Source organism: Pavona decussata, unplaced genomic scaffold, assembly GCF_977016875.1.
Source record: "Pavona decussata unplaced genomic scaffold, jaPavDecu1.1 SCAFFOLD_87, whole genome shotgun sequence".
NCBI classification, from domain to species: domain Eukaryota; kingdom Metazoa; phylum Cnidaria; class Anthozoa; order Scleractinia; family Agariciidae; genus Pavona; species Pavona decussata.
In genome coordinates, this window is record NW_028145504.1 from 1,203,990 (window position 1) to 1,229,942 (window position 25,953).

The 25,953-nt window shown below is 39.4% G+C and overlaps 1 protein-coding gene and 1 long non-coding RNA gene across 3 annotated transcripts in view; one reads left to right on the plus strand and one right to left on the minus strand.

The window, feature by feature from the left end:
• Positions 1-515: 515 nt before the first annotated feature.
• LOC146474672 (neogenin-like) overlaps positions 516-25,953 on the minus strand; it is a 31,735-nt gene continuing 6,297 nt past the window's right edge. The window contains exons 3-22 of one of the 2 annotated variants that reach the window (XM_085116395.1): positions 24,643-24,939; positions 22,676-22,963; positions 21,312-21,584; positions 20,381-20,611; positions 19,235-19,484; positions 18,281-18,483; positions 16,896-17,068; positions 16,372-16,513; positions 14,625-14,825; positions 13,892-13,987; positions 12,026-12,289; positions 9,289-9,588; positions 8,557-8,589; positions 7,728-7,899; positions 6,781-6,954; positions 5,680-5,930; positions 4,537-4,694; positions 3,061-3,273; positions 2,720-2,824; positions 516-1,693 (exon numbers count right to left, since the gene is read on the minus strand). In XM_085116395.1, coding sequence (XP_084972521.1) covers positions 2,732-2,824; positions 3,061-3,273; positions 4,537-4,694; positions 5,680-5,930; positions 6,781-6,954; positions 7,728-7,899; positions 8,557-8,589; positions 9,289-9,588; positions 12,026-12,289; positions 13,892-13,987; positions 14,625-14,825; positions 16,372-16,513; positions 16,896-17,068; positions 18,281-18,483; positions 19,235-19,484; positions 20,381-20,611; positions 21,312-21,584; positions 22,676-22,963; positions 24,643-24,939 — 3,812 coding nt within the window. In that variant the 3' untranslated portion in view covers positions 516-1,693; positions 2,720-2,731. Of the gene's footprint in view, positions 1,694-2,719; positions 2,825-3,060; positions 3,274-4,536; positions 4,695-5,679; positions 5,931-6,780; positions 6,955-7,727; positions 7,900-8,556; positions 8,590-9,288; positions 9,589-12,025; positions 12,293-13,891; positions 13,988-14,624; positions 14,826-16,371; positions 16,514-16,895; positions 17,069-18,280; positions 18,484-19,234; positions 19,485-20,380; positions 20,612-21,311; positions 21,585-22,675; positions 22,964-24,642; positions 24,940-25,953 lie in introns of both variants that reach the window. The other variant, XM_085116394.1, reaches the window with a different exon arrangement.
• On the plus strand, positions 9,595-12,059 carry LOC146474673 (uncharacterized). Its single transcript, XR_014866044.1, has 3 exons — positions 9,595-10,116; positions 10,645-11,204; positions 11,918-12,059. It is a non-coding gene; the product is annotated as an uncharacterized LOC146474673 (long non-coding RNA).

Genomic DNA, 25,953 nt, shown 5'->3' on the forward strand with positions numbered 1-25,953 from the left:
TGTTTTTGTTAGCCTTTTTGGCCTTGACCCTGCACAGACAACAATAGAATTTGGAATGTGTTGGAGCAACTGACCAATCGAAACGTTAAGATATTCAACTGTGGTGTGAACGTTAAAACAAAAGATTGTGCACGGTCGCGGCCCTTCCAACATAAATTGCAGCACCATTGTTTTCATGGCAAGGTTTCCTAACCAGTCCCTCAATTAACTATGGTTTAGCAAAATCTCGCCAAATCGTCAATCCCGTCAACTTGGCTGGCAGCTATCCGTCGAGTTTGGTAATTTGACGAAATCTCGCCAGATTCGTCACAGTTGCCAAAACAATCAAACGTGTTGCAAGATTTCGTCAAAATTGCCAAATTCGCCATTGCATGCATGTCTGGACACAAGTGATGACCTAGGCAGGTTTTACACGACTTAATCACTTTTGACATCGTCATACACACACTTATTGAGTCACTTCGTAGAAATCTATTTACAAAAAGAATTAAAAAAACAAAACAAAAGTACAACAATGAAAAAGTTTAACAAAATTTTATTATCGGTACATACAAGTCTTTTTTTCTGTACAAGTTTGCGACCAACACCGCTCTCAAACATTTCTCGACATTAAATCTGTAAGTTGTTACTTATTAGTTGTAAGTCTACCAAATATATTTCTTCCACCAGAAAAAACGACTACAAAAGTTCTCACTGGATACCCTTTTAATACTAAATCATTGCTACCGAACTTAAAACGTCTCGATATCACTTTCTTTGGTTGGGATACAACTTGAATTTTTCCTCGCTAATCAAATTGTCCTTCGACAAGGGATTTAAACAAATTGAGTCGTGAGGCGGAAAACGACGAAATAATATCACTGGTCCCTGAGTAGCATTAGATTTAGGTAATACAAAAATAATATAGACGTTAAAAGAGGAGAGACTTTTTTTTTGCTTTCTTCCATTTTACTAAGGAAAAACCAGACATATTTACAGTATTATAATACTGCTACACGACCGCTTGTCCTTTATCGCTCCTACACTTCAAAGAAATGATGTTTAGGGGAGTCTGTTTGCACCGTATACTAAACTTGAAAATCAGGATTATAGAAGAGCTCTACACCTTTCCAAACGAGAAAAGTTGCTGAAGGAAGGACGAGTCATCGTTTTAGAAAATATATATATCCCCTTTGGCGAAATAGATACATAAAATAAGTTGTATAACTATATAATCTATTCATTATTTGAACGAATTAAGTCAATCTTTGACACAAAATAACACAGTCGGTTGGCGCTAAAATCAAGATATAGACAGTGGTAGAATGAAAGAAAGCACTGCGACCATAAGCGTTTTGTTTGCCGAAACTGTGAAAGATAAGGAAGCTAACAAGAACACTTGTGTGTTCACAACTCCGAAATGTTACTTGCTACAAAACAGAAGATCGGCTTATGCCAAGTCTTCTGGTACAAAAATAAGGTTAAGAGGTCATGATTAAATCCCTTTTTTCTCGCTTATAAATGTAAAATTATCTCTGGAGTTTACAGAACCCACGCACTGTGCCATCCACTCTGTGGGACAGTGTGTAAGCCGCTCGTACTGGCTCAAGTTGAAGTTAGCTTGTAAGCCCCGTAATGCAGCCCACGCCTGCAGGAAGAAACCAATACTTGTCCTGCTACGTCTATTTCATCTGCTTGCAAAATTTATAAGGATCTGTTAATAGAAAAAAGATTACACACATCAAACAAACAATCAAACAACCACACACGACAAAACCTTCATTCCCACGGAGAGTATTTTTAAGTATGTGGATGAAATTCGCTCAACTAGTAAAGGAAGCTACTTGGTGACATTTTTGGGCGGTTACGTTTTTGTTTGGAAAAAAAGTAAAACTTATAATCGTTTTTAATTTCAACTTTGGCACGCTGGGAACATAAAAGTTGCAATCTCCAGCAGGAAAGAGGTCTTCAGCTCATTTGGTCCACTTAAAACTGCAACTATCAGAAGGTCAAATAAAAGTTGCACCGACTGAACATAACCAAAAATTATTGTCAAGTGGCAACGATGCAACTCCACCTGGATGGGTGATCTGCCCATTCCAAGCAGTGCGGTTGGGTATGGGGCTTCAATGCTGCAAATCGGATATAGCATGGTATCTCATTCCATAGTTTTATATCAGATCTGAAGAAGAAATGATTTCCCAGATTTGGTGGAGAGGGGCGAGTGCCACTCCCAGAACGTCATCCCCGGTTTTGATAGTACTGAAAACTTTCCTGGGTTCACTTATAGGTATGTCCAGTCTATACGGCGCGCACTGCACTGTACGTATCTGACGACTTCAACTCGTTTGCGGGATAGTTGACCATGCCACAGACTGGCATTAGACTTCAAATACCTAAAATTCTCTAGACTTATACCGCTAACTTTAGTTAACAATTCCTTTGAAAGGGCAAATCATTATTTGAAAAAAATATATATATATACGGCGCGCACCGGACTGTACGTATCTGACGACTTCAACTCGTTTGCGAGATAGTTGACCATGCCACAGACTGGCATTAGACTTCAAGTATCTAAAATTCTCTGGACGTATACCGCTAATTTAACAATTCCTTTGACAGGGGAAATCATTAAGTACCTAATACTCTGTAGACTTGTACCGTTAACTAACAATTAAAAAGGTAAATCATCTATTGAAAAAAAAAAAAAAAAAAAAAAACAGGAACGATTTGCTTGTACCTTGCTAGATTTTCAGATGTAGTCCCCAGCGGTTATTTCATTAAGGTCTCTCATTAGCCCTTCAAGGCCGGCAATTTCCTTGTCAAGATCAGCTACTACGGCAGCCTAAAACAAGATTCAAAAGACCATGCAGTTATTTTTACATTAAAGCATCGACCTACAACTGTGTTCCCCAGCAGGATGAAACATTGAGGAAACTTTGAGCAATATTGCAGGTGAACTTTATTTATATCCTCCATCAGACTGCTTGCGTTTGATTAACCCTCCCTAAGACGGCCGTAGGAGTAAGACCGAGTTCGCTACCACCAACTGTCTAACACTCCAGCTAACTTTGCCTTTACCTGATCTTTCGGCGGAGATGAAGGAGGGTTTGGTCGTCGAGCAAAGATGTCTTCGTATTTTGGTGGAGGCGTCCAGTAGCCATTTCTCGGCGTCTTTCGACTGTAGCCCACTGGAGGTAACTGAATGTCATCTGCTGGAGCTACAGGCGGCTTGGGCCTCGGTAATGTTGATGGTGCGGTTGGGAAGGGGTGAACCATTGGATACACTGGCACCTGTAACAGGAAATAACGGGTTTACTGGATATAAATATAAATGAATATATAATAAATACAAACAGGAATTTCAGTGGCAAATCCACGGTCGCTATTCGCCCACTATTTCCAGGTCCAATTGGAATTTGAAAATGTTGATTTTTGTAGATTGTGCAGGGAAGAAACCGGAGTACCCGGAGAAAAACCCTCCGATCAGGGACAAGAACCAACAACAAACTCAACCCACATATGGCGTCAACACAGGCAATCGAACCCGGGTCACACTGGTGGGAGGCGAGTGCTCTCACCACTGCGCCATCCCTGCTCCTACAACGATATGAACCAGTGACGCATAAAGCCTGGTTTTAGCAGCAAAGGGAGTGCGAACACAAGCACTAGAATAGCATTAGGTTCCTTCCAGTGTAAACTGTAGGTAAATATAAGCATGAATATCAGCAACAAACTTATCCATCCTTATGTTCTTCTGCCGAGTATCAATTACAAATGACTGACAACACGAACATCATGAAGCACAAGGAAAAGGACACGTTTTTGTTCTTACCCGTGCGATTGTGGTTGCGTCGAGCCTGTTTTTATTAAAAAAAAAAAAAAACAAAAAAAAAAACACAGCAACAACAACAACAACAACAACAACAACAACTGGATCATTGTATAATGCAATCCCAGGGATTTGATTTGATTAGCAGCCATGGTGAATGAGCCAATATTCAACGCGTGCTCGTGGAGTAATTAGGGACTTTACGCAAACACGACGCCGACGGCAACGAAATCGTCAATAAAGAAAAGGCTTAATGAGCTAAACAATGCTGTGCACGTGCATTACAAATTTTGATACATTTCGTCCCCATCTTCGGCCAAACAACAACGTGAAATGCCCAAATTCAAGGTTTTATGGAGAGCGTGAGCAGATGACAGTAAATTTTCATTTTCTGTACTAACTTGAAGACCGTTCCCACCAGTTCTGTTACTGGATAGTTCGGTCACATTGAAGAAGTTGAACGTATTGGAATAAGCGCAAAGTAGTACAAGTAACACGAACTTGTATTTTCAAGTGACGTTTTCGTTGGCGTTGCCGTCGTGGTTGCGTAAAGTCCCTATTGTTAATTACGCCTACAGCCTTGCTTGTGCTTCATTTTGTGACCTGCAGACGACTGTTACATGGAACGAGACGTCTACATAGAGCAAACAGCATGCAGAATTATGGTTAAAGGAGAGAAACACACACATGCAAATAAAAAGGATAAAAATAGAAAAGAGACTCACCTTTGTACTCGGTAACCCAAAGTCAGGATCATAAGATCTTGATCGATGCGGTGGACGAGGATCTGCTACATCAAGTGTATTTTCGCAAGAACCAGTCCGTGGAAGACTATTATTTTGATATCTGGGTGTGCTTGTCGCAGGATACATGGGTCTATGAACTGAAAATCAAACACATTAGCTAAATGCGGTTAATAGTCAAAACGCTGTAGCAATCTGACACTACCCTTTAAGTTAAAGGCGACATACCACGTAAATTTTTAACAGAATGGATCCGATTTAATAAATAAATAAATAAATAAATAAATAAATAAATAAATAAATAAATAAATAAATAAACAAACAAATTGAGAGGATAAACATTTTTCACACACCATCAGTTAGTCCGCTACCATGCAAGCGTAATTCAAGCGGATAGCGAACGGTTTTGTCGTCCATTAAGTAATTCTCTACCTTGACTTGTACTTTTGAATCATCTTAAAATCTTAATATTTTCTCCACTTCTCTAAATTCTGGCCCCATTTCTCCATCATTCTCCACATTCTAACAAACATTTACAGAGATGTGCACTACAAATTTATTATACTAACGATATTTACAATTCTAACAATACTCACGAAGTGATACTGTAGGGAGAAAAAGATGTTAAGGGCCTGTTCACATGGTGGCGGGGGACCCCGGGAAGGTGAGATACCCCGCCTCGGTGGGGTAACCAATCTCTTTTTTTTTTCTTGACCTCGTTCACATGAGATGTGGAGCACCCCACCGAGGCGGGCTGCCCGTTCAGCCGGTACGGGTAACCCGCCTAGCTGGGGTGAGTTTTCTCCATGTGAATGCTGAAGGTGGGGTAACCCGCCTAGCTGGGGTGATGTCCATCCGGGTATTTGTCTTTAATTCTGAATTTTGAATTTCTGAATTCCGCCAAAGCCCGCCAAAACAACATGACTGCCAACCACTACAAGCCACGCGATAGTGTTTTAAACTTCACCCCAGTACCCCGGGGTTGCCCACCTCCATGTGAACAGGCCCTAAGAAGACTGCAATGTTAATTAGGGCCGTACGTTGGCGTGGCCGTCGCGCGCTTTCGTAAGGTCCAAAATGTTTCATAACAAAAACCCTCTCGTCCAGCAGGACACAGTGCCTTACCATTTACTGGAGTAGTCGATCTTAGAGGGTTGAAGGGTGACACTCCAGGGGAGGGGGGTGGCGTTGGCATCCTGTTGTCATCAGGGTAGTCAAAGTAAGGATCATCTTCGCTGACAATCATCGGCGGAGGGGGAAGGTCTTCAAGATCTTCAGGACCATCATCGCTTCCATTCAGAAATGAGCTCCTTTCATGTTCAACAAGTAGATGGTCCAGCGGTGAATCATCCACAGGCTTCATTTCTTCGGTATTCCTGTCACATAATCACAGTGGCGTAGAATAAAGCTCGACATTTTATCTACAACATGCTTTCGAAAGCAAAATATGAAACTCAAAACATTCGAGGGTACAACCGCCCCCCCCCCCCCCCCTCAAGAATAATTAAATTTATTGCCACAGGTTGAACAGAGCTTACAGGCACAACAAACACTTCTACTTCGTTGTGAAACCAATAAAAACATCAAGAAACGAGACTAAATCTAATGATTACTAAAGCCCCTTCATTGCAAAAAACATTTTGCTGACTAAGTTACATAACAGGCTTACTCAGTGTTCGGTATTTGTATCTTGGCGCCAGAAAGGTGATTTGCAAGGAGGTTGTTGCTTTTATTGCTCCAAATCATGGTATTTCTGCCCAGGTAACTGAGCAAACAACTCACCAAGGGAACTTTCTCACAGGCTGACATAACAATTTACAAACATGTCTGCCCAACGGTTCGCAAGAAACAGAGCTACTCAATCTTCTCAACCATTTTTTCAACCATTCTGCCCTGTTCGCAGCATTAAAACTACTCACTACTTCTTACAGAGGAAAATTATGGAAGTTTGAAGTTTGTTAGTTGAAGTTTGTGGGCATTTTCGTCGTGAAACACAACTTTGCTATATTTTTAGAGCCTGCTAATGTTAGTTGTTCATGAAATTAATAGCCTTAGAGAACAGATCATGTTTCGCGGTGCCACTACAGGTCTCCCCATGAAATGATGTCTCATCAACGACTGCAAAAATTCCGTACTGATGACATAATTTTTAACCAGATCTGGAAAGAAATTCTGGTTGGTTGGTTGGTTGAAAAACCTTTAGGCATTCTTCTATCAATATCATACCTTGGTATCAATGCAGTTGTGTTAGTGACATCAGGAGCAGGATTAACAGATTCAACTGGTTTCAATTCTAAGTTGTCAGCATGGTTGATCCACAGATCTGGGGGCTTCTCCTCTTTATGTTTCTTCTTTGTAGAGCCATTGGACTGTATAACTTGTTTGTAAGTTGGAGGTTTTCTACAACATAATATAATGCTTTTTTTAGCAAAACTATAATTCACACATCACCAGAGAAGGTAGCGTAAGGCCACAGAAGGCGAGTACCAAGAGGTCACAAATTCATGATGGAATGCAAATGTCACACCAGCTGACGCAACACACTCTCGTATGATGCAGAGGTCATGATCAAATTTTATTTATCTATTTAATCAAAATCAAAATCACACCACATTGCACAAGATAATCCTTTATTGAATATTTTATTATTCACTCTATTCTGGGCTTTTTGGGTATAATTTACAACACTATGAAGAGGACTTAGCCAGACTGCTCATTGCGCAGTTTACAATAATTATTAATGAAGTAATGAGTTATGAATACTGTCTAATGTGAATGTAAATTTGAGATAGACACTAAGGATGGTCTCTGTCAGAGATTTGTTATGTTCCTTGTGGTTCTTTTGGTTCCCACAGAATCAGATTAAGTAAAAGTACTGTGAGACGGGGCCTACAGTTTTTCGTCCTTATCTGAGAAAAGATGATCAAATGTATTTCAAGACAAGCAGAGTGTGAAGTGTGAAAAACGAATGATTGATATAAGATCAGGTCACACAGATTTATGCAACCTGACATTTACCACTAATTTGTTGGCCAACCTTGGTGGATTTGAACCAGAAAAATGAGCCCAAGTTCTGACCAAGGTATGTTTCACACCACAGTGAGTTCTAGTGAATGGAAGACATTACAATCTGTAATAGTAATCAATAGCCGATGTAGTAAATTGAAGTTTACCTCTGTATGTCATCCCCTGACCTCTTCTTACACAGGATAACACTGATAATGATGATAGCAATGAGTGTAATGCCAGCAACAGCCGCTATAACAATCCAGAGAGTCTTGTTCTTCAGTGCTCCACCAGTTTGTGCTGCTACATTAGGTCCATCCGGAGTAGGCGAGGTCAACGCTGCAAAGCAAACAAGCAAAAACGTTTGGTTTGTGTTTACACACTAACCATGTCTCTTCTTTATCGTCAAGGTGCAAAGAAATCACAATTCCACTCAAACATTGATGCACACTAAAATGGAAAATGGCTTGTACGATAAATGGAGGACTTCACCGCACACAAACAGCCAATAAAACGTAAAGAATAAATAACAGTGAAAAACGAAGAAAATAAGGATATCACAAATTTTGCAGCAGAGAGTTCTGGGATTCCTGTTCCTATGTATAAAACTCAATAAGAGAAAACGGCGCTTTGGAGGACTGGCACTAGTGAGAGTTGTGATGTCTACCCGGTATCTCAGTAACAAGCACACAACAAAACAGTAGTGAGTCTGAGTTAATTCTTCACGAGCTATTTGCACTGGGATTCTGGCCAATTATTTTAGCCCAAATGTTGATACTGCCTCTGATTCCGATCAAATCAAGCTACAACTTAAATGATTCAGAATTTAACTACATCCCTGACTATGTTATTGCAGTCGAAGACCAAGCACATTAAATGGGGGTGGAAGGCCTACACAACTCCTACTTGCATGTTTACCGCTTCTATCTCAGTATTTTGGCCAATTTAGGTTCCTATATGTTGTTGTAAAAGACTAGAGCAAGTAGGTTTTAATACCTGTTGCTGCAGAACCTGTTTCTCCTGGAATGTCTATCACCAGGGTGCAAGAAAACAATGCACAATCAGTATGAAACAAAATAATGAGCATAACTTGCACAAAATTTTTACCACACACCACAAAGTATAGTTTTAACTAGACATAATCAATTTTTTTTTAATATAGAGATCATGCTGAAAACTAAGTTGGCATTAAATCAAAGTCCCAATCACACAGCTACATTTAATTTCCACACATTAGTATAATTATATTGCATAAATTAACAAAATAAACTATTATATTGTATAAATACCACTGCACCTTTCATGAGAAAGGACTTGAATGCAGTCCCATTAGGGTATCTACTAATGGTGGGCCCATCAATATACCGGTACATATTTGATGAGACGAAAGTTGAATTTGCCAGATAACTTTGAGCACTGGTCGTAACACTTCACAAACAGCAGATAAACTTCACTAACAATTAAACTTCAGTATAAACAGACAACTTCAATGAGCAGACTGCAAACTGGGTTTCATTACAGGTCAGGCACCAAGAAGACTGATGGTCAATAAAACTAACTTTATCCATGAAAGAAAATGACCAGAAATCCCTCACACCAACCCTTACACAAAACTGTATTTGCAAGTCTCACATGCGAAAACTTGAAAGCAGTTCATGTACCAGGGTGTCTGCTTAACAAAAAAATTTCCATCTGCTTTCCACATTGAATTTCAACTGTGACACTTACTTGTTGGCATAGAGATTTTCTTTTTTCTTGACAAGATACCCCAGCCTTTCTTGGTGCGCGCTTGCATCCTAAAGTAATATGTTACTCCAGGTTGAAGACCGGATATTTCCTTTGTCAATTTCAATCCATCAGCAAATACAGACTTCCAGACGTCAATTGAAGCATTGGGATTTGCCGAGTAATAAATGCGGTACCTAAGGATGTCACCATTGGGTTCAAGTGGAGGCTGCCAGTGTAGCGTCAACTGGGTGAAGTTTTGTTCATTTGGGTTTCCTGTAAGGTCCGTGGGAACACCTGGCCCTTGAGAATTCAAGACACACAGTTACAATCTATAGGTAGACCAGTGAAACAGAGATTTCATACACACGTGAAAAACACACAGATTTAATAAGCACGCTTAATCTCTTCTTAAGAGATCAAGTTTGCTGACATTCGCCAAGTATGCCCGTTCTCGTGATTTTCTATGCTCATCGCTGTAAATCACCAGTAAAGTCAACCAATCAAGTTGGGCGATTTTATCACGACTTTTCAAAAGCCCCTCGATGGAGCCCGGGAACAAGGTTGAAGTGCCACATCGCCGCGATTGGTGCAAAAAATTGCCAGGTGTGTCCGCATCAATTGGTGATCAAATTCGCCACAATTGCTGTATAAAATCGCCAGATGTGTTGCCCACTTTACAGGATCACTGCTTCATCAAGCATGCAGGTTATCAGAATGAACGAAGAGGTCACTAATGATTTGATTTTAGAGAAATTCTCCCAACTAGTACCATAAGAAAGATATGGTAACAGTGAGGAGAGCATGCACATTGATACTGGGATTTCAGATGTTCTTCCAAAACCCATTTGCCACTGACAATTTCAGTATGTAAAGGATAAAGGTTATATTGCATGTTTGTATTGTCTCCAATGTAGACAATACAAAAAAAAAAAAAAAAACAATTGAAAAGCAAGAAAATGCCATCATCTGACACTTTGTATTTACATGTATTTACATGTAAACTTAGCCTGATGATGTCATAGATTTTGCCAAAATCTACTTACATCTTTTTAGTTGCTTGTTTTTTGTTTTCTTTTTTTTTGTATTCTGTCTACAGTCGAGACAATGAAAATACAAGGTTATCATCTTTACCCTTTACATATTGGGATTTAAAAGGTTAAAAAAACAATACTTTATTCAAATAGAAGAAAAATCCTCGCAGTCAGTATGCAACTCAAGCTGTAGCGAAAAGGAAGCTTGAAAAAAATTCAGTCTTTAACAAGATTCAAACCCTTGACCTCTGCGATGCCGATGCAGTGCTCTACCAACTGAACTATCAAGCTAACTGGGAGCTGGCACTGCACTGGCATCGCAGAGGTCATGGGTTGAATCCTGTTCAAGCCTGAATTTTTTTTCAAGCTTTCTTTTCACAACTGCTTAAGATGCATACTTTCTGCGAGGATCTTTCTTCTATTGATCTTTCATCCGCAATTCAAACTATATGTTTCATATATTTACATCCATTAAATGACAATACTTTATTCATCCAGCGTGTATGACATTTTAACACTACAAATGGTGCATTGTCATGGTTGACAACTCACTGGAGGAATTTGCTCATGCTCTTCAAGATAACCAGATTCTTCAATGAGAAATTAACAGGACCCTTCTGTGAGTACTGGAGCATGAACGACACAAAGCAAAGGAAACAAACGGCCAAAAACAATGCAAATCCCAGGGTTCTCATCAAGTATTAAATGGCTAGGATTAAGAAGTAGGCAGCTAGTAAATGAGTGTTAAACATCTAAGCTTTTACAAGCCTTAGAAGTGTGCAGCTCAAAATTCAGTAGCCAGTTTCTTTTAAAGCTGGCTACCAGCACTTAATGACAATGAATCCAAAACAGGACCAAAATGCAATACCTTACAAACAAATTAAGGTTACCCAATACCTTCAGAGGTGTCTCGCGTTTAAGTGATGTAGTGCGTCCAGTTTAAACTGTAGATACCTAAACCCCCATATTAAATTAAAGCTTATAGAGCTGACTATCAAACCATACCAAGAATTTTGAAATAAAATAAATTGTCGAATTTTTCACGACCTCTAATTGCGAGCGTCCGAATCACCTTTTTAAAGCTTCAAGTCAAAGTGAATTTTGTTTTTTGCTTATTTAATTTGCTCCTCAGTTTCCGGACCCAAAGCGCTAAAAAAAGGTGTCTGCGTTTTGCCATATTCAATCGCAGTGAAAAGTTATAGCGCATTTTCGAAATAGGATGAAAAAAATTTGGAGTAATCGTACAATAATCGCTCTCGGAGAAAAAATATTTCAAAAGAAAAATTTGCAGACACGTTTTTATTGTTTATATGTTAAACTAGCTACTGTCCAAATTTGAAGGCAAACGAACAAATTCCTTTTGAGTTTTAGCTCTTTGAAGTGGCTCCTCCAAGTGAAAAAAATTTATTCGAGAAAACAGGGCTAAAAATACGGCAATTCATTTTATTTCAAAATTCTTGGTTTAGTTGGACAGCCAGCTCTATAAGCTTTAATTTGATATAAGGGTTCAGGTATGTACAGTTTAAACCGGACGCGCTACATCGCTTGGACGGGAGACACCTCTGAAGACACCTCTGAAGGTACCGGGTAACTTTAAGGCAATACAATGTGTTCTGGTACTCATAGCTTTCTTTTTGCTACACATAAAGGTTCATGAGTAATAGAAAAAAAATCAGGAATCCCTCCCTACAAATCAATTCACTTACTGTCTTCAATTGTGAAGTTTTGGACTGTGGCATTGATTCCCTCGTCATTCCTTCTCACATAAAACAAGTATTTTGTGTTAGGTTTCAGCTGAGCACACTTGATAGACCTCTCTGTTGTATTTCCACAATACTTGAGTTGATTGTGAAGAAAATGGTACACGTGATAAGTGATTGGCAGAGAGGTGGGAATTTTATCCCTCCATGATATACGCATTACTGTTGATGACAGAGGAATTGCTTGCACACCTTTCACAGGCTCAAGTGCTTCTAAAATAAACAAACACCTTGATTACATTGTGATAAATAAATACTGTTACATAGAAGAAAAGATTTTATCAGTATATATACGCAACCAGACTATTGCGAAAAAACCAGAAAAAAATTCAGGCTTGGACGGGATTTGAACCCATGACCTCTGCGATGCCAGTACAGTACTCTACCAACTGAGCTATCAAGCCAACTGGGAGCTGGTCATGTTCTGAGTTCATAATATGCCAATGAGGAATACATGAATATGAATTTATATCTAAAACAGGTACACACATAAAAAAATTTGTGGGTGAAAGATTCAATTCTACAGCACTGTTGATTTTTTAAATGCCACAGCTTAGCGTAAAAGTAAAGATGGCTAAACGTAATTCACAACTCTAGATACAGGGCTTCTGATTTTTCGCGCGGTCGCGGAGCCGCGAAATTCAGGTATATCCGCGGAATCCTGCGAAATTCACAAAAACACGCGTAATACCGCGAAATTCGTTAAAAATCCTACCAAATACATGTTGGTACAACATATTTGAGACTTATCTTGGCTACTGGGGCTGTTTACTTTCCATAAAATTGCAAATTTATCTTGAAGTTTCATCACCGCCACGAGTAAACATAACGTACCATACCAACCAGGCGTTCTTAGATTAATGTTGCGAAAAACTGGGCACAAGAAATTAGAACACTTTTTCGTGACACTATACGGAGTGGGAAAGGAAACTGCTGTCTGTAGTATTGCAGGCACATGTTTAATCGTACGTGCAGGACACGATTAAAGTGCAACAATGTTTTGACTTCACAAATGGATTTGAACCTTCGATTACGAACGATTTTGCCTTGTAAACTGCAAAGCAGCACGAGAGAGCAAGGAGAGAAAAGAAATTTATTGCGTTGCTGTGTTCGGCTCTAAATTGCAGCTGAAAAAGGAGGTTAACCGGCCGGGCGTTTCGGTAAAGCTTATGTTTTTCTTGTAGCTCGAAACAAGTACAATTGCCTTCGGAACTGTGTTGGATGAACTTTTGTGGTTTTTTTCTTGCCCTGAATTTGACATCCTTCCAATATATCGTTTTTTCTGGAATCTTTCTTTTTGGCTTTCTTCTTTGTTTTCTGGCGAAATTTGCCCCGAAAATTCCTGCGAAATCAGCCGTTTTCTCCCCAAATTTGTCTCCAAAAATCCCGCGAAATTTGACTTTTATGTCCCCGCAAATTATCAGAAGCCCTGTAGATAGCCTAGCACAAACTTACGAGGAGAGAGAAAATAGGAAGTAGACTAGCAAAGTATTCTAGGGAACTGAAGTTTGGCCTTATTCCCGCTAAGCCTTATTCCCACTAATTTTTCAAGAATACTAAATTTCATGAAATGCTAATGTCAAGAGTCAAAGTTTTCAAATTTTGCCACCGAAAAAGTCCTTTAATTTCACAATTATCAAAAATCAATTATTCCAAAAATGAAGACCCAATGTGGTAGCAAGAGGTTTCAGAAAGTTCATTTTGAGATAGAGCAGCTTGGAGAACTAAAAACAAAACAAAATCACTTCTTAATGATGACTGTATGCATACAAATCCCAAGCTGGTTACTACATGTATGTTATTTGCAGATACCTTTTCCAGCCAAGGTTTGTATTATAGTTTGGATGTCAAGTCCATTGCCTTTGCTGTTGGTTGCAAACAGTTTTACCACATAGTTCCGGTTAGGTCCTATATACAAAAAAAAAAAACCAAACAAAAACAAGTCATCAGTAATGTCAAAGGCCAGGGACAGTTTGCTGTTTTAATTTATCAGTATTGTGGATGGTCAAAGCTGAATAAACAATTAAACCAGCTGATTGAGAGGTATTTGGATTGGAACGGCAGCAAAGAAGTAAAGTATGGGAATAAAGCCTTAAGGGGCTTGCAGATGGTCAACCCAAGTCAGCAAACCTGCGTTGACCAAAACCTTGGCTAGCTCAGTTGTGCTTTCACATCACTAACATCCAAGTTATTGCTTAAATCCGCATTTTGACAGCAATTCTTCCAACATCCTTCACAGTCTGTCTCAGATATTTGAAGTAAAAAGCACATGTTTGTCAACACCAAAATGCTGATGAGATAGAGATAGATTTGGATAGAGAGGACCAGGGTGGAAATAAATTCCAACTTGAAAAAGGCAAAAGTTGACTTTCCTTATTTCTTTGAAAAAAAAAAAATCAGTCTAATCTGAACGTGGCCCTTTCTTTTTTGTTTGTTTCTTATTTTCAATTCACTTCCTGTTGTCTCCCTTGGTAATCCACTTACACCAAAGTTGGACCAAAACAACAACAACCTCACCACACTGCTCCGCACATACTGCACTTACTCAATTCCTTGATAAGATACTGTGTTTCATCACCAGTTAGAGGTTTTGAACTGAACTGATATGGGCTGTTTTCTCCCCACGCTAGGCTGTAACCTGTCACACATACAAGGCCTGCATTGTCTGGTGGCAACCATCTCACTAAGATAGCATTAGGGAACTTCTCTACGTCACCAAACTTGGGTTTCCCAGGAGTTGTGTCTTCTGCAATCAGAAGGATTAAATGGGTATTAATATTAACCTCATGACGTGAACAATGCCTGTAATTTTTTAACCTTCCTTATTACAACGATTAAAGGTCTAGTAAATAATTGTGAGAATATGTACATGTATTATCCCGTGAGTGACACAGGCATACTCGGAAAAAGGAAATCTGAGTTGAGACTTGAGCCTAAGACCTTCCGATTACTAGTTCGGATGCTCTACCACTGAGCTACAGCAGACTCGTTGGAGTTAAGGCCATTGAACTGTGTCTACAGTATGTCTTTGGTTGATTTCTCTATCAAAACAGCTGGGCCCAGTTGTTCAAAGCTTGATTAGGTAATCCTGGATTAACGGGAACTTTGATTCCAGTTTAATTACAAACCAATAAAGATTCTTCAAAAAGATTATTGTCCCTCAGTTTTGATTTAGACTTTTCTTTACCATTAGCCTAAAATCAGCTTTTAAAAACATTTTTTAAAGAGTGAGATGAAAACCTTCATTATCTTCTAATCGTAGATTAGTGTGAATCGGCTTGCAAACAACTGGGCCTTGGATGATAGAGAAGCTAAAGTATGCTGAATCAAGGAGATAATGAGCAGGGATATGGTTAAGAGCCAGCTACTGGTGAATTTCATCATTAGAAAGAGATCACATCACTGGCTGAAATTCAACAAAACACAAATACTTGAGAGCCGGGTGGGTTTAATAAGATTGCCGAGGTTTTTCTTAGCTACATCCCTGAATGAAAAACCCATATGTGACTTAAACAAGGTCCTGGGGCCCATTTCTCAAAAGTCCCATTAACTTACCAGGCCTGATAACTATATTCTTGAATGTTTCCTTGCCAATTACACAGTGACTACAGACATGGTTCTTTTCAAAGAAATCTAAGATTTTAAAATTTGGTATTCAAAGCAAATGCTCAAAAATTGACTTCTGTTAAGAAACAGTTTTCACCAAAGACACTTACCGCAACTTTAAAAAAACACCCCCCCCCCCCCCCCTTCAGACCATACGTTTTAGGACCCTTTACTTACCAATCCCTCAGGTTATCACTATGGGAGGAAGGGGCAGGACCAAAGGCAAATCTGTGCCAAAAATATGGTGGCAAGGAGCTTAGGTGCAGCAATGAAAAATTACCTGTATGGTTACTACACTCGTGGACAAAACTGTTGAGAGACTTTTACGCATTTGAAGCAAATTCGACCACTACAGTGATACATCACCAACTCAGTCCCCACCCCCCCCTCTCATCAATGTTGGTCCGCTCCTGAAAAAAAGGCTGGCTCATAGTCCAGCCTTCAAAGCAATACTGAGTGAGGCAGAGGGGCAAGTGAAGGTTTGCTACTCTCCAGATCCTGATGGTGTTTTCCTTGAAGGAGAATGAAACATTTGCGCAAAATTTGCATTTTTCTCAACTACTTTTGTCCACTATTGTAGGATTAAATTAAATCTATTAAAGAAATCATTTTTGGAACAAACTTCTTAGTCCCATTGCTGTACTAGAGCAGATTTTCAATTGAGGAAATTGTAATTTATCATCTACCTTTGCAATTAGTGGCATTCAAGCTTGCTTGTACCCATACTCGTGTAAACTCTCCAAGCCCTGATTCCGAGCCAGCCGCTATTTTAGCCTCATATCTTGTGCTTGGCATTAGGCCCTTGATGGTAAATGCCCGTTGGTTAGCCTACAATAGAAACAATATGAACCAATGCTCAGGGATTTACATTGTAAGGCTACAGAAACAAATACAATCGTCAGCAAAGATTATGAGACAAAACAAAGATATTGTTAGTCAAAGACTGAACAATACATTGAGAAATATACCTTGATCAGTAAATAATGCAGTCAAATCTAAGCTAACTACACCGTGGAAATTACCAGTATGTGAAGTTAGGGTAACTGTTTATCATTTAAGTCCATATCAGTAGTTTTATTAGTTTATAAGGCAGAAATTGGTGGATTTTGCTGTTTAATCGACATGATTTGAGCTAAACATCCAAGTTGCTGCTTACTTTGGTTTAAGTCACTTACTGGAATGGACACCACAACCCTTTCTTCCAACTTACCCCAATTCTACCAGTTGTTTTCTCCAGTACAGATCCAACTTGTCTATACTTGATGGTGTAGAAGGTTATTCTTCCATTGACAGTAGCTGGATCAGGAGCTTTCCAAGTTGCTATCAGCGCTGTCCCTGTACGATCCGGCTTCAGTGCAAAGTCTGTGGGTGCTACTCTTGGAACTGGCAAGTCAATAAACGGGACATATGAAACCAACTGACTTAACTTAATGCCTTTAAAGTAATTTGATTGAATTGCATTTGGCATCCTCACTATACAGAACTTCTTAAAACAGTGCACACACACAGAACTTCGGGGGGGGGGGGGGGTGGGATGATTTGAGGCTAAGCTCAGAGAAGAATCATTATAATGTTGGTTGTTTTCTCTTTAACAAGCACAGCGACCTCTACCTTTTTTACATATTGAAGGAAAATACAAAGTTCTATAAAGAGAACATTTAAATTGAAGAATTTTTAAATAAATTATTCAGTTTTGAAATATTCTCATGGAAATCTCAATCTGATTGCGATCGAGGCTAGGCTTTTAAATACGACTAACACAAGCTAGCAATGTAATTTAATTTTTAGTAGTGATCTGTTGGTAATGCGTTAAGGAAAAATAAATTAAATGAAATTGAAGGCCAAACAAAAGGCACCAGAGCATCTTTGGAGATAGAAGACCCTCAATATAGGAAAATTCCAGTGATGTCAGAACTGGTTAGCAAAGATGGTCAGTTCCTTAATGGTACAGCTCTGCATTGCAGTTTAAAGAGCACAAAACATTGCAAATATCAACAACTACTTTAGTACAATGGAAGCTCTCTTAACAGACACTCTCGTAAGTGGACAGCTCTACCTACAACTGCCTTCACAAAACCCCGATTGAACTCCCACACAAACTCTGTATTTACACATTCCAGTAAGCGGACATTCCTGTAAGTGGTTGCGGACACTTTCAGGGTTAATGATTTAGACTTTTGCTTTGTTTTTAAGCTCCTGTAAGCGGACACCCAAAAGGAAATCCCATAGGCCTCTAAATCTTATTTTAATCAATCAAGTTCATTTTACGGTTCGTCACAATGTTTTTACAGTGCATTAGTTACAATTATCGCTATTATCACGGCATGCATTGCATAAGGGCAATAAAACAAAAAATATTTAATACTGTGGTACTGTTTTGCATTCTCATTGTTTATTGTTAGCTGGGCAAGCTCCTGTAAACGGCAATCTACCCCTTACATCTCTAGTGGCCGCTTACATGTACGAGAACCATTCTCATAAGTGGCCAGCTCCAGTTACGGACACCATTTTCATGTACCAAGGGTGTCCATTCACGACAGCTTCCACTGTAATATCAAGACAGCAAATAAACAACACTGGTGAATTTTAATGTACCTCCACCCTCAGTTGTGGCCTCTGTTACTGCACTTGCACCTCTCACTCCAGCGTTGTTCTCGGCATAAACGCTGATGGTATATTTGGTGTAGGTTTTTAGATCACGCAGAACCCTTGTTTGTTGTTTTGTGGCATCCTGCATTTCTCCTGAGCTACTACTAGTTTCTTTGTAAATTATCACATATCTGAAGACTGAGCTTGGCCTGAGAAAAATAGAGATGAAATGGCGATAAGGGATATGCATGACCTGTTTTCTTTCCTTGAAAGGCATATAATTAACAATAACTGTCGAAGTCATAGTTTTTGGTCAGATCAAAGTTTACCGTTACACTCAATTTAGACTATTATTCATTTACAATTCAGATAAAGTTGCAGCTAAACATTCTAACATTTGTTGTATAACTATGCTGAACATGCAGCTACGTGTAGCATCACCTCAACATCTTGACATCCAACAAAAAAATCTGGGTCAAACATCATCTAACATGGGGTGCAAAATGTTCTAACATTGATTGTAAGTCTGTTTTAGAATGGCAAGCACAATGTGTTCACATTCTACTGGTACCAAACTTGGGTGAAGAGAAACAATGTCTTGTGAAGTTTCTGTCTAAGAACAACAAACACAACACTAGCAGCTAGGCCTCAAACCACCGCAACACCATATACGATGCTCCCAGATATATTTAGTTTTAAAATTCTGTGTTCAAATTGTGTCAGTAAGGATTCCACACCAGTATGGATCAAAAACCGAAGCAGCTACGAGCAGGAAACTTGCATGGCTACGCCTCCCAGACAGGAAGTAGAATGTGAACAAAACGTCTACACATGTATCTGAACAAATAACATTTGGTTGCAAATCGTTCATGAAGAATCTGGTAAAACGTAGTCATAGCCCAAGATCCATCTGCTTGCCGGGAAGGGTGACAAGAGAGACATCCTGTCCCGAACACTTACCCAGTATCAGGAACTGCCCAAGTGATCCTTATTGATGAGTCAGACTCTGCCTCTGCTACTAAATTACGAGGTTTTCCTGGCACCTGAGAACTTGGGTATGTCCTTGCTGTTGCTGGTTCAGAAATACTTCCTGCACCACGAGCATTTGTGGCATATACATTAAACTGATACTTTGTGTCTGGCTCTAGATCAGAGAAGAGTTTTCTGTAGTTCTCTCCAGATGTGTTTATCATGTTGTAATCCATGGTGCCTGATAAGGACACATTGATAAGATTCAGTTAACTTTGGTGCATTCATTTTAAGTTGTTTAAAAGAAATATACAACAACAAAAAAGGATCAGAAGTAGAAATTTGGATAATTGACAGTTTTAAGATTTTAACAGTCAAATTTGTCAGCAAACTATGGACAAGCAACAGATTGTAAAGGAGGACCTATAAATATTACCATTGGTTTAAATTTTATTTTCCAATGTTGTGTGTTTTCAGTGATGTTGTTGTTGTCACTATTATTCATTCATTCATTCATTCATTCATTCATTCATTCATTCATTCATTTTTTTTCAGTTGAGTCCAGCATCAATGTCATGATGATTTCCAACAAAGATAAAACTTCACAAACAGAATCAAGGTTACAGAAATTCTCTCGCTCATTTCTCACTCTCTCTGCTCACCAAGTTCCTCAAGTTTGTCTCTAAACGTCACTGCTTTTTTTCATTGGTTGAAACTGGTTTGCCTGACATCCCCCCTCTCTTGCGCAAAACGACTTGACAACCATGCCATTTCTGCTAAACAGTCATGCCGTTCTAAATCAAATTTGAAGCAATATGCTCCATCCAAGCTAATGGGACTCTGGTGAAAGTAGGGAGCTAACCCTGACAAGAAAAGCAAGGAATTTTTGGCCCACTTGAGACAAACTGGTACAAACAGTGGAACCTTGATTTAACAAACCTCTATATAACGAAGTCCTCCGTATAACAAACAATATTCTCCAGTCCGACTTTTTAAAATATATGGAACAGAACCTTAATATAACCAACCCTCGATATAACGAGCCAATTTCCCTAGTCCCTTGGCGCTTTGTTAAATCGAGGTTCCGCTCTGTACGTTCTCATATGGAGCATATGTCAAATGGCACTTAACTCTTACCATCTTGGACCAGTTCAAAGTAAATGCAGGTGTATTTAAGAATCTTTCCATTTGGAACTGTTGGTGGTGACCAGGTCAACTCTATTTCAGTATCTGAAAGAGCCCGGGCAACCACATTCTGCGGTTTCTCTGGAACTGGCGCTGGTGTTGTTGATCGTAATGTTGTAACGACAGTTGTTGTAGGCTCTGGGGTGGTTGTTGGCGGAGGTGTAGTAACTGGTAGAGGCACTCCTGCGTCAAAAAGTATCAGTAATTTGAAAATACTTCAATCGTCTAATCATCAAACATACTGGCCCATAGACCTTAATCATCATGGTAATTTCAATTTTTTTATGTAGGCAAGGTAAAGAAAAACCTTTGCCACTGCAGTAAAGAGCACCTTAAAATTAGTAAAAACACCAAGTCTGAGAGTCTTGTCTTTTAAAATAGCAAAGATGTCATGCCATTTTAAAACATGTTATAGACAGTGATGATAAATAAATTAAGGAAGTCTCAGGTCTACAAGGGCAGAACTTCGTAGTTGTCAATGAGTTATTTGACAAAATGTTCTACAGGCATTTATAGAGCTCAGTGTGTTGACGCTATGTTGGCACCAACATGGCGGCTGGAAATGGGAGAAAACATCTGGACCTGGTCATTCAAAAGCCGATTAACGCTAATCCACGATTAAAAGTTAACCGAGGTTTTCAGCTCACTCGTTAAAAATATTTTTAAAATCTAATTTTAAGCCAATGGTAAAGAAAAACCAAAGTCAAAACTAAGGGACAGAAATCTTTTTGACAAGTCTTTATTGAGCATTAGTAATTAAACTTGAATCAAAATTCTCGTTAATCCAGGATTAGCTTAATCGGGCTTTGAGCAACTGGGCCCTGGAGCTCACCTCTGCCACAAAAGTATTTGGCCTTAAGCACTATGTAAATACAATGATTACCTTTCCTAAAGACAGAGAGCTCTGCAGTGGCTTGAATTGTTCCTAAATAACTCTTTGCAAAGCACTGATAAGCTCCCATGTCTGATGAGACCAGATCATACACCATCAAGAAGCCATCTCCAACAGTGATGTAATCTGAGTTGGTCTGTTCTTCACCATTTTTACTCCATGTAATGTTAGGTTTAGGTATCCCATCTGCTTCACACTCAAACCGTGCTGTTTCCCTGATGTAAGCATAGACAGCACTTGGTTTCTTAGTAAAAACAGGACCAACTGAAAAGGAATTTAGCCTAATGTGAGTAGATTTGTGGTAAACAACCCTTCATCTTAAAATAATGTGTGGTTCCACAAAATGTCCATACCCTCCAACTCCCCCTCCCCCAAACCTAACAGAATGTCATCGGAAATTTTGAGGACGATGAAGCTAATTTGAATTTTCGAAGAGGAGGGAGAAGGGGTGCAATTCAAAAACAACCCACCATGGGAGGAGATGGATACAGTGTATAATTTTCATGGATGACAATAACAAAATTATCATTCTTCAATTCAATTCAAGATAATGAACAGTTGAGGATCACTGAAATAAAATCTATCGAGTGGTACACACTCAGCTTGCTTGTTGTTCTTGCACACTTCTTCCCACTAAGGCCCTGTTCAAATGTGGTACTATCATTGTGTCCGTTCAATTGTACTGTAGCTTGATAACTGATTCTTAATAGACCATATTGGTAGGGTAACCCTTTGTAAAATTGAACTACAACTACCTTGCACAGTGAAGAAGATGTTTCGGAATACAGCAGTAATAGTTCTCAGTCGGAAGATGAGGTTAAAGCACCAAAGAAAGTTAAAGTTCTGATGAAAGTGACGGTGATGTTAGTGAAGACGCCGTGGCTAATGCAGGTGATGGGAAAGGAAGAGGTCATGTTTATGACCATGAATATGCATGAATACGCAAATCATGAAAACGCACTTAACAGAAATCACAAAGTGTTGAATTGTCAAGACAAATTCATGGATAATTGAAGATGGCCACCAGTCATTGGGATTGTACCTGAGTTGGCATTCAAAGGGTTAATAATGCACATGTGGTTCTGGAAACATCCATACTTCCCCCATGGAGTGGTAGAAGCATGAGAGGGGGAGGGGTGGGAGAGGGAAAGGAGACAGCAAGTATCCATATCACACGGGGAGTTCTGGAGGGGAGGGTCTCCAAAGCCAAAGTTTTTAAAGGAAATATATGGTTAGATTGGAGTTTCTGGAGGGGTGGAGGACCCAAACCAAAGCTCCTTTCATGGAAGGAGTGAGGATATTTTCTGGAACAACAGAAACTCAGAAAGTAATATGTTTTTTTAAAAGTCACTTACAGTGCACATCTAACTTGGCTGTTGCTTCTTCAAATCTTGTTGTCGCTGTTGCACGACAAGTGTAAGTTCCAGCATGCGACACAGATACAGGATGTATCACAAGGTTACTGTTGCCTAGGATTGAATACCCTTCACTTCCAAGTGGCACAGGTGAACCATCTTTAAGCCAGGTGACACGGGGTGTGGGATGACCATTTGCTATACACTCAAGCACAACTTTGCTTTGAACGATGGCTACTGTGTCTTGGGGCGTCTCCGCAAAATTTGGACGGCGAGGAAAACCTTCATCTGTTTATTAAATAATCATGTACTTATATCTAAGCAGTGATTGTGAAATAACTGAGTAAAATGTGGTCAAAACACTGTTATATTATCCCATTACACCTTCTAAACAGGGTTGCATTTATCAGGTGACTATCCAATTCCATTCAGAAACTAAGCTGATATCCATATCCAGTACTAAGTAAAAACAATAATCTGATCACAATATAATAAGAAAAATTTAATGGTACAGGGTCCGAAATTGCGCTTTCCTGGTCGCCAATGCGACTAAAAATTTTGCACTGGCGACCAGAATTTCACAACTGGTCGCCAGCGGGCGATTAACTATTTCATGCCACGATCATCATACAAACAATAACTTTGATTTTCAGCCAAATCAATAAAAATAAAATTCAAAGCCGCCCGCCAATTGGTCACTTACTTTTTACCTTTCCACTGCTTTTGAAGTATAAAACCGATTTTCCTGTTATTATAAATCTATCACAACGCTTCACAGCTCGAGCAGTGCGAAGCTTCGCCGCCATGTTTTTTGAACGAGAAATGCTGCACGGTTGTGGCCTGGTGCGAACAACATGGCGATCTGTCGATTGTCTTGACAGAACGCAAAAGGAAAGATCGTTTACGGTTTTGAACATAGAGCAAAGAACCAACCGGAAGTTTTTCAATCGGGTACATTTCTTCTCCGAGAGGTAGAGACAAGAGAAGGTATAAAGTTGACTTAAAACATTTAGCAGTCTTATGAAACTGCGTATATAGCCGGCATTCGATTCTTTCGTCGTGGTTTTTCAGTGGTAGGTGTATAAATCGCCATTGCAGCCCCAAACGCAAACGCGTTCTCTTCGTTCTGATTCTTAAAAGAAAAATTGGCGACCAGAATTTTTTACATCTGGCAACCAAACATTTTGGTTTGTGTTTCGCTGCGAAGGATTATTGACACTTTTTTTCTGCTTTTTGGCGACCACATTTTTCCATATGGCAACTGAAAAAAAAATTTCAGTTGCCACTTGGCGCCTGCCTAAAAAAGTTAATTTCTGACCCTGTGGTATCCCATTTAAATTAAACCAATGGTTAGTATTTAGCATTGCCTGGTTGTTTTCAATTAGCCTGAAATGGTGAGTGATATTTTGTTTAAAATAACTACAAACCAGAAAAGAATCGTTTTTGAAAGGATACAATTAAATATCACCTAGTGCTAATGCTCATTCTTGTACTTTATGATAAAGTTCACTTTAACACTTTAATATTACACTGCAGAGTTAATTCTCTCATCTATCATTTGTGTCCTTAGTGCTAGTGGCACAACATTTGGCACTTGTACTCTTCACAATCACATTGCCGCAACTACCACCTCCACCCACGACTTGGTCCTGTCTTGCCTCTTAGCTCCGTCGGTAGAGTAACGGACGATCAGAAATCCCGAGGTTGTGGGTTCAATTCCCACCAATGTCAGAGAAAGTGGGAAATTTATGGGTTCACTTTAGCACTTTAACATAACCTGGAGAGATGTAATTCTCTGATCCACTGATATCATTCTGTATGTTTGACATTTGGTCTTGTGAGAAGAACCAAAACACTGTAATGTTCACTTTTGCTTCCTCCAGTTTCTTGCTTACACTTAAATTTTAAGTTTGCAAGGTTGCCATTATTTTATACTCTTTAGCTTGAAGCAATTATTAAAAGCATACCTGGTATAACTTCAAGTGATCCTACATTTGTGCTGATGTGAGTCTTCATGGTGACTTCATTTGCGGCAATGCACAGATATTTTCCCTTATCTTCAAATCTAGTGTTTCTGATCTGTAGGGCCCCATTAGCAGTTAAAGTAAACCGTTCCCCTGTTGTAATAGTGATATTTGATCCTTGTTTTCTCCAGGCAACTAATGCTTTGGGACTTGAATGTTTTATACTACAAAAAAACCTTGACGTATCCCCATCTGTAACTGTTAATGATGAAGGAGTGACAGCTACTTTGGATGAAATACCTGAAATTAAGAAAAATGCTACTGAAATTTTCTTCTCAAGTACATACTTTTGTAAGAAACACTTGGTGACTGTTTACAACAGGTGAAGACAATGAAAATACATCTGTTGGGACTTTGTAAACAGTGAACTGGGCCCCACTGCATATTAAGTTCCTCAAGATAATTGTGAGCTTTCTGCAGTCATTCGCTGTCTTTTGAAGGATTTTCTCATGTTGGAATCTCTTTGTGTTCACCGTTCTCAGTAAACCAGCTTCAGCCAAATGAACCAATATGGTGATTGAAGAAATCCTTTGAAAAGCAGGAAGTGGTTAACGAAAACTCCCACTTATTCTAGGGCCTCTTTGTATGAGCCCAGTCAACCGGGCTGGCTCAGTTTCCAAGATCTCACCTCGCCACTCTTTTCTTTACAAAAATTTCGATGTGTTCACACGAGAAGGCGGGCAGGCCAGGTTACGGCGATCTCAGTTTTTGCGACTGAGATCTCGGTAACTGAGCTGGAAATTTTTCCCATATGAACACTCCAGCCTGGATACCAGGACTGTCCGGGAAGAAACATTTTCAACTGCGCATAAGGTCGCTGACAAGTTGGAACCCGGTTCCATCGGCATTTTGGGGGCCTTTTGGACATTTTTCATCTCGGTAATCAGGATTAAATTTCCCATAAGAACAGAAGACAAAATTCGTCCCGCCTAATGAGCCAGCCTGGTTACCAGGTAGCAGCACCTACCACTTCACATGTTGGGCTCCTAAATTCTCAGCTTTTGGCCTTGCATGCTCCTTGAAATTTTTCTTAGACAACAGCCTTGGATAATTTAATAACTGAACCTAAGCACAATTTAGTTTAAACAGCAGGATTGTTTAGCATACTCTTTTTTATCATACATGTCCAAGGCTGAGGATCAGTTAATTTTGACCAGTCACCATTTGACTTCTCTCATCTGGTCAACCACAAACACATCTTATATCTGTTTGAATTCATGTGTTCTTGATGCTCTTGAGTCATTTTTATGCAGT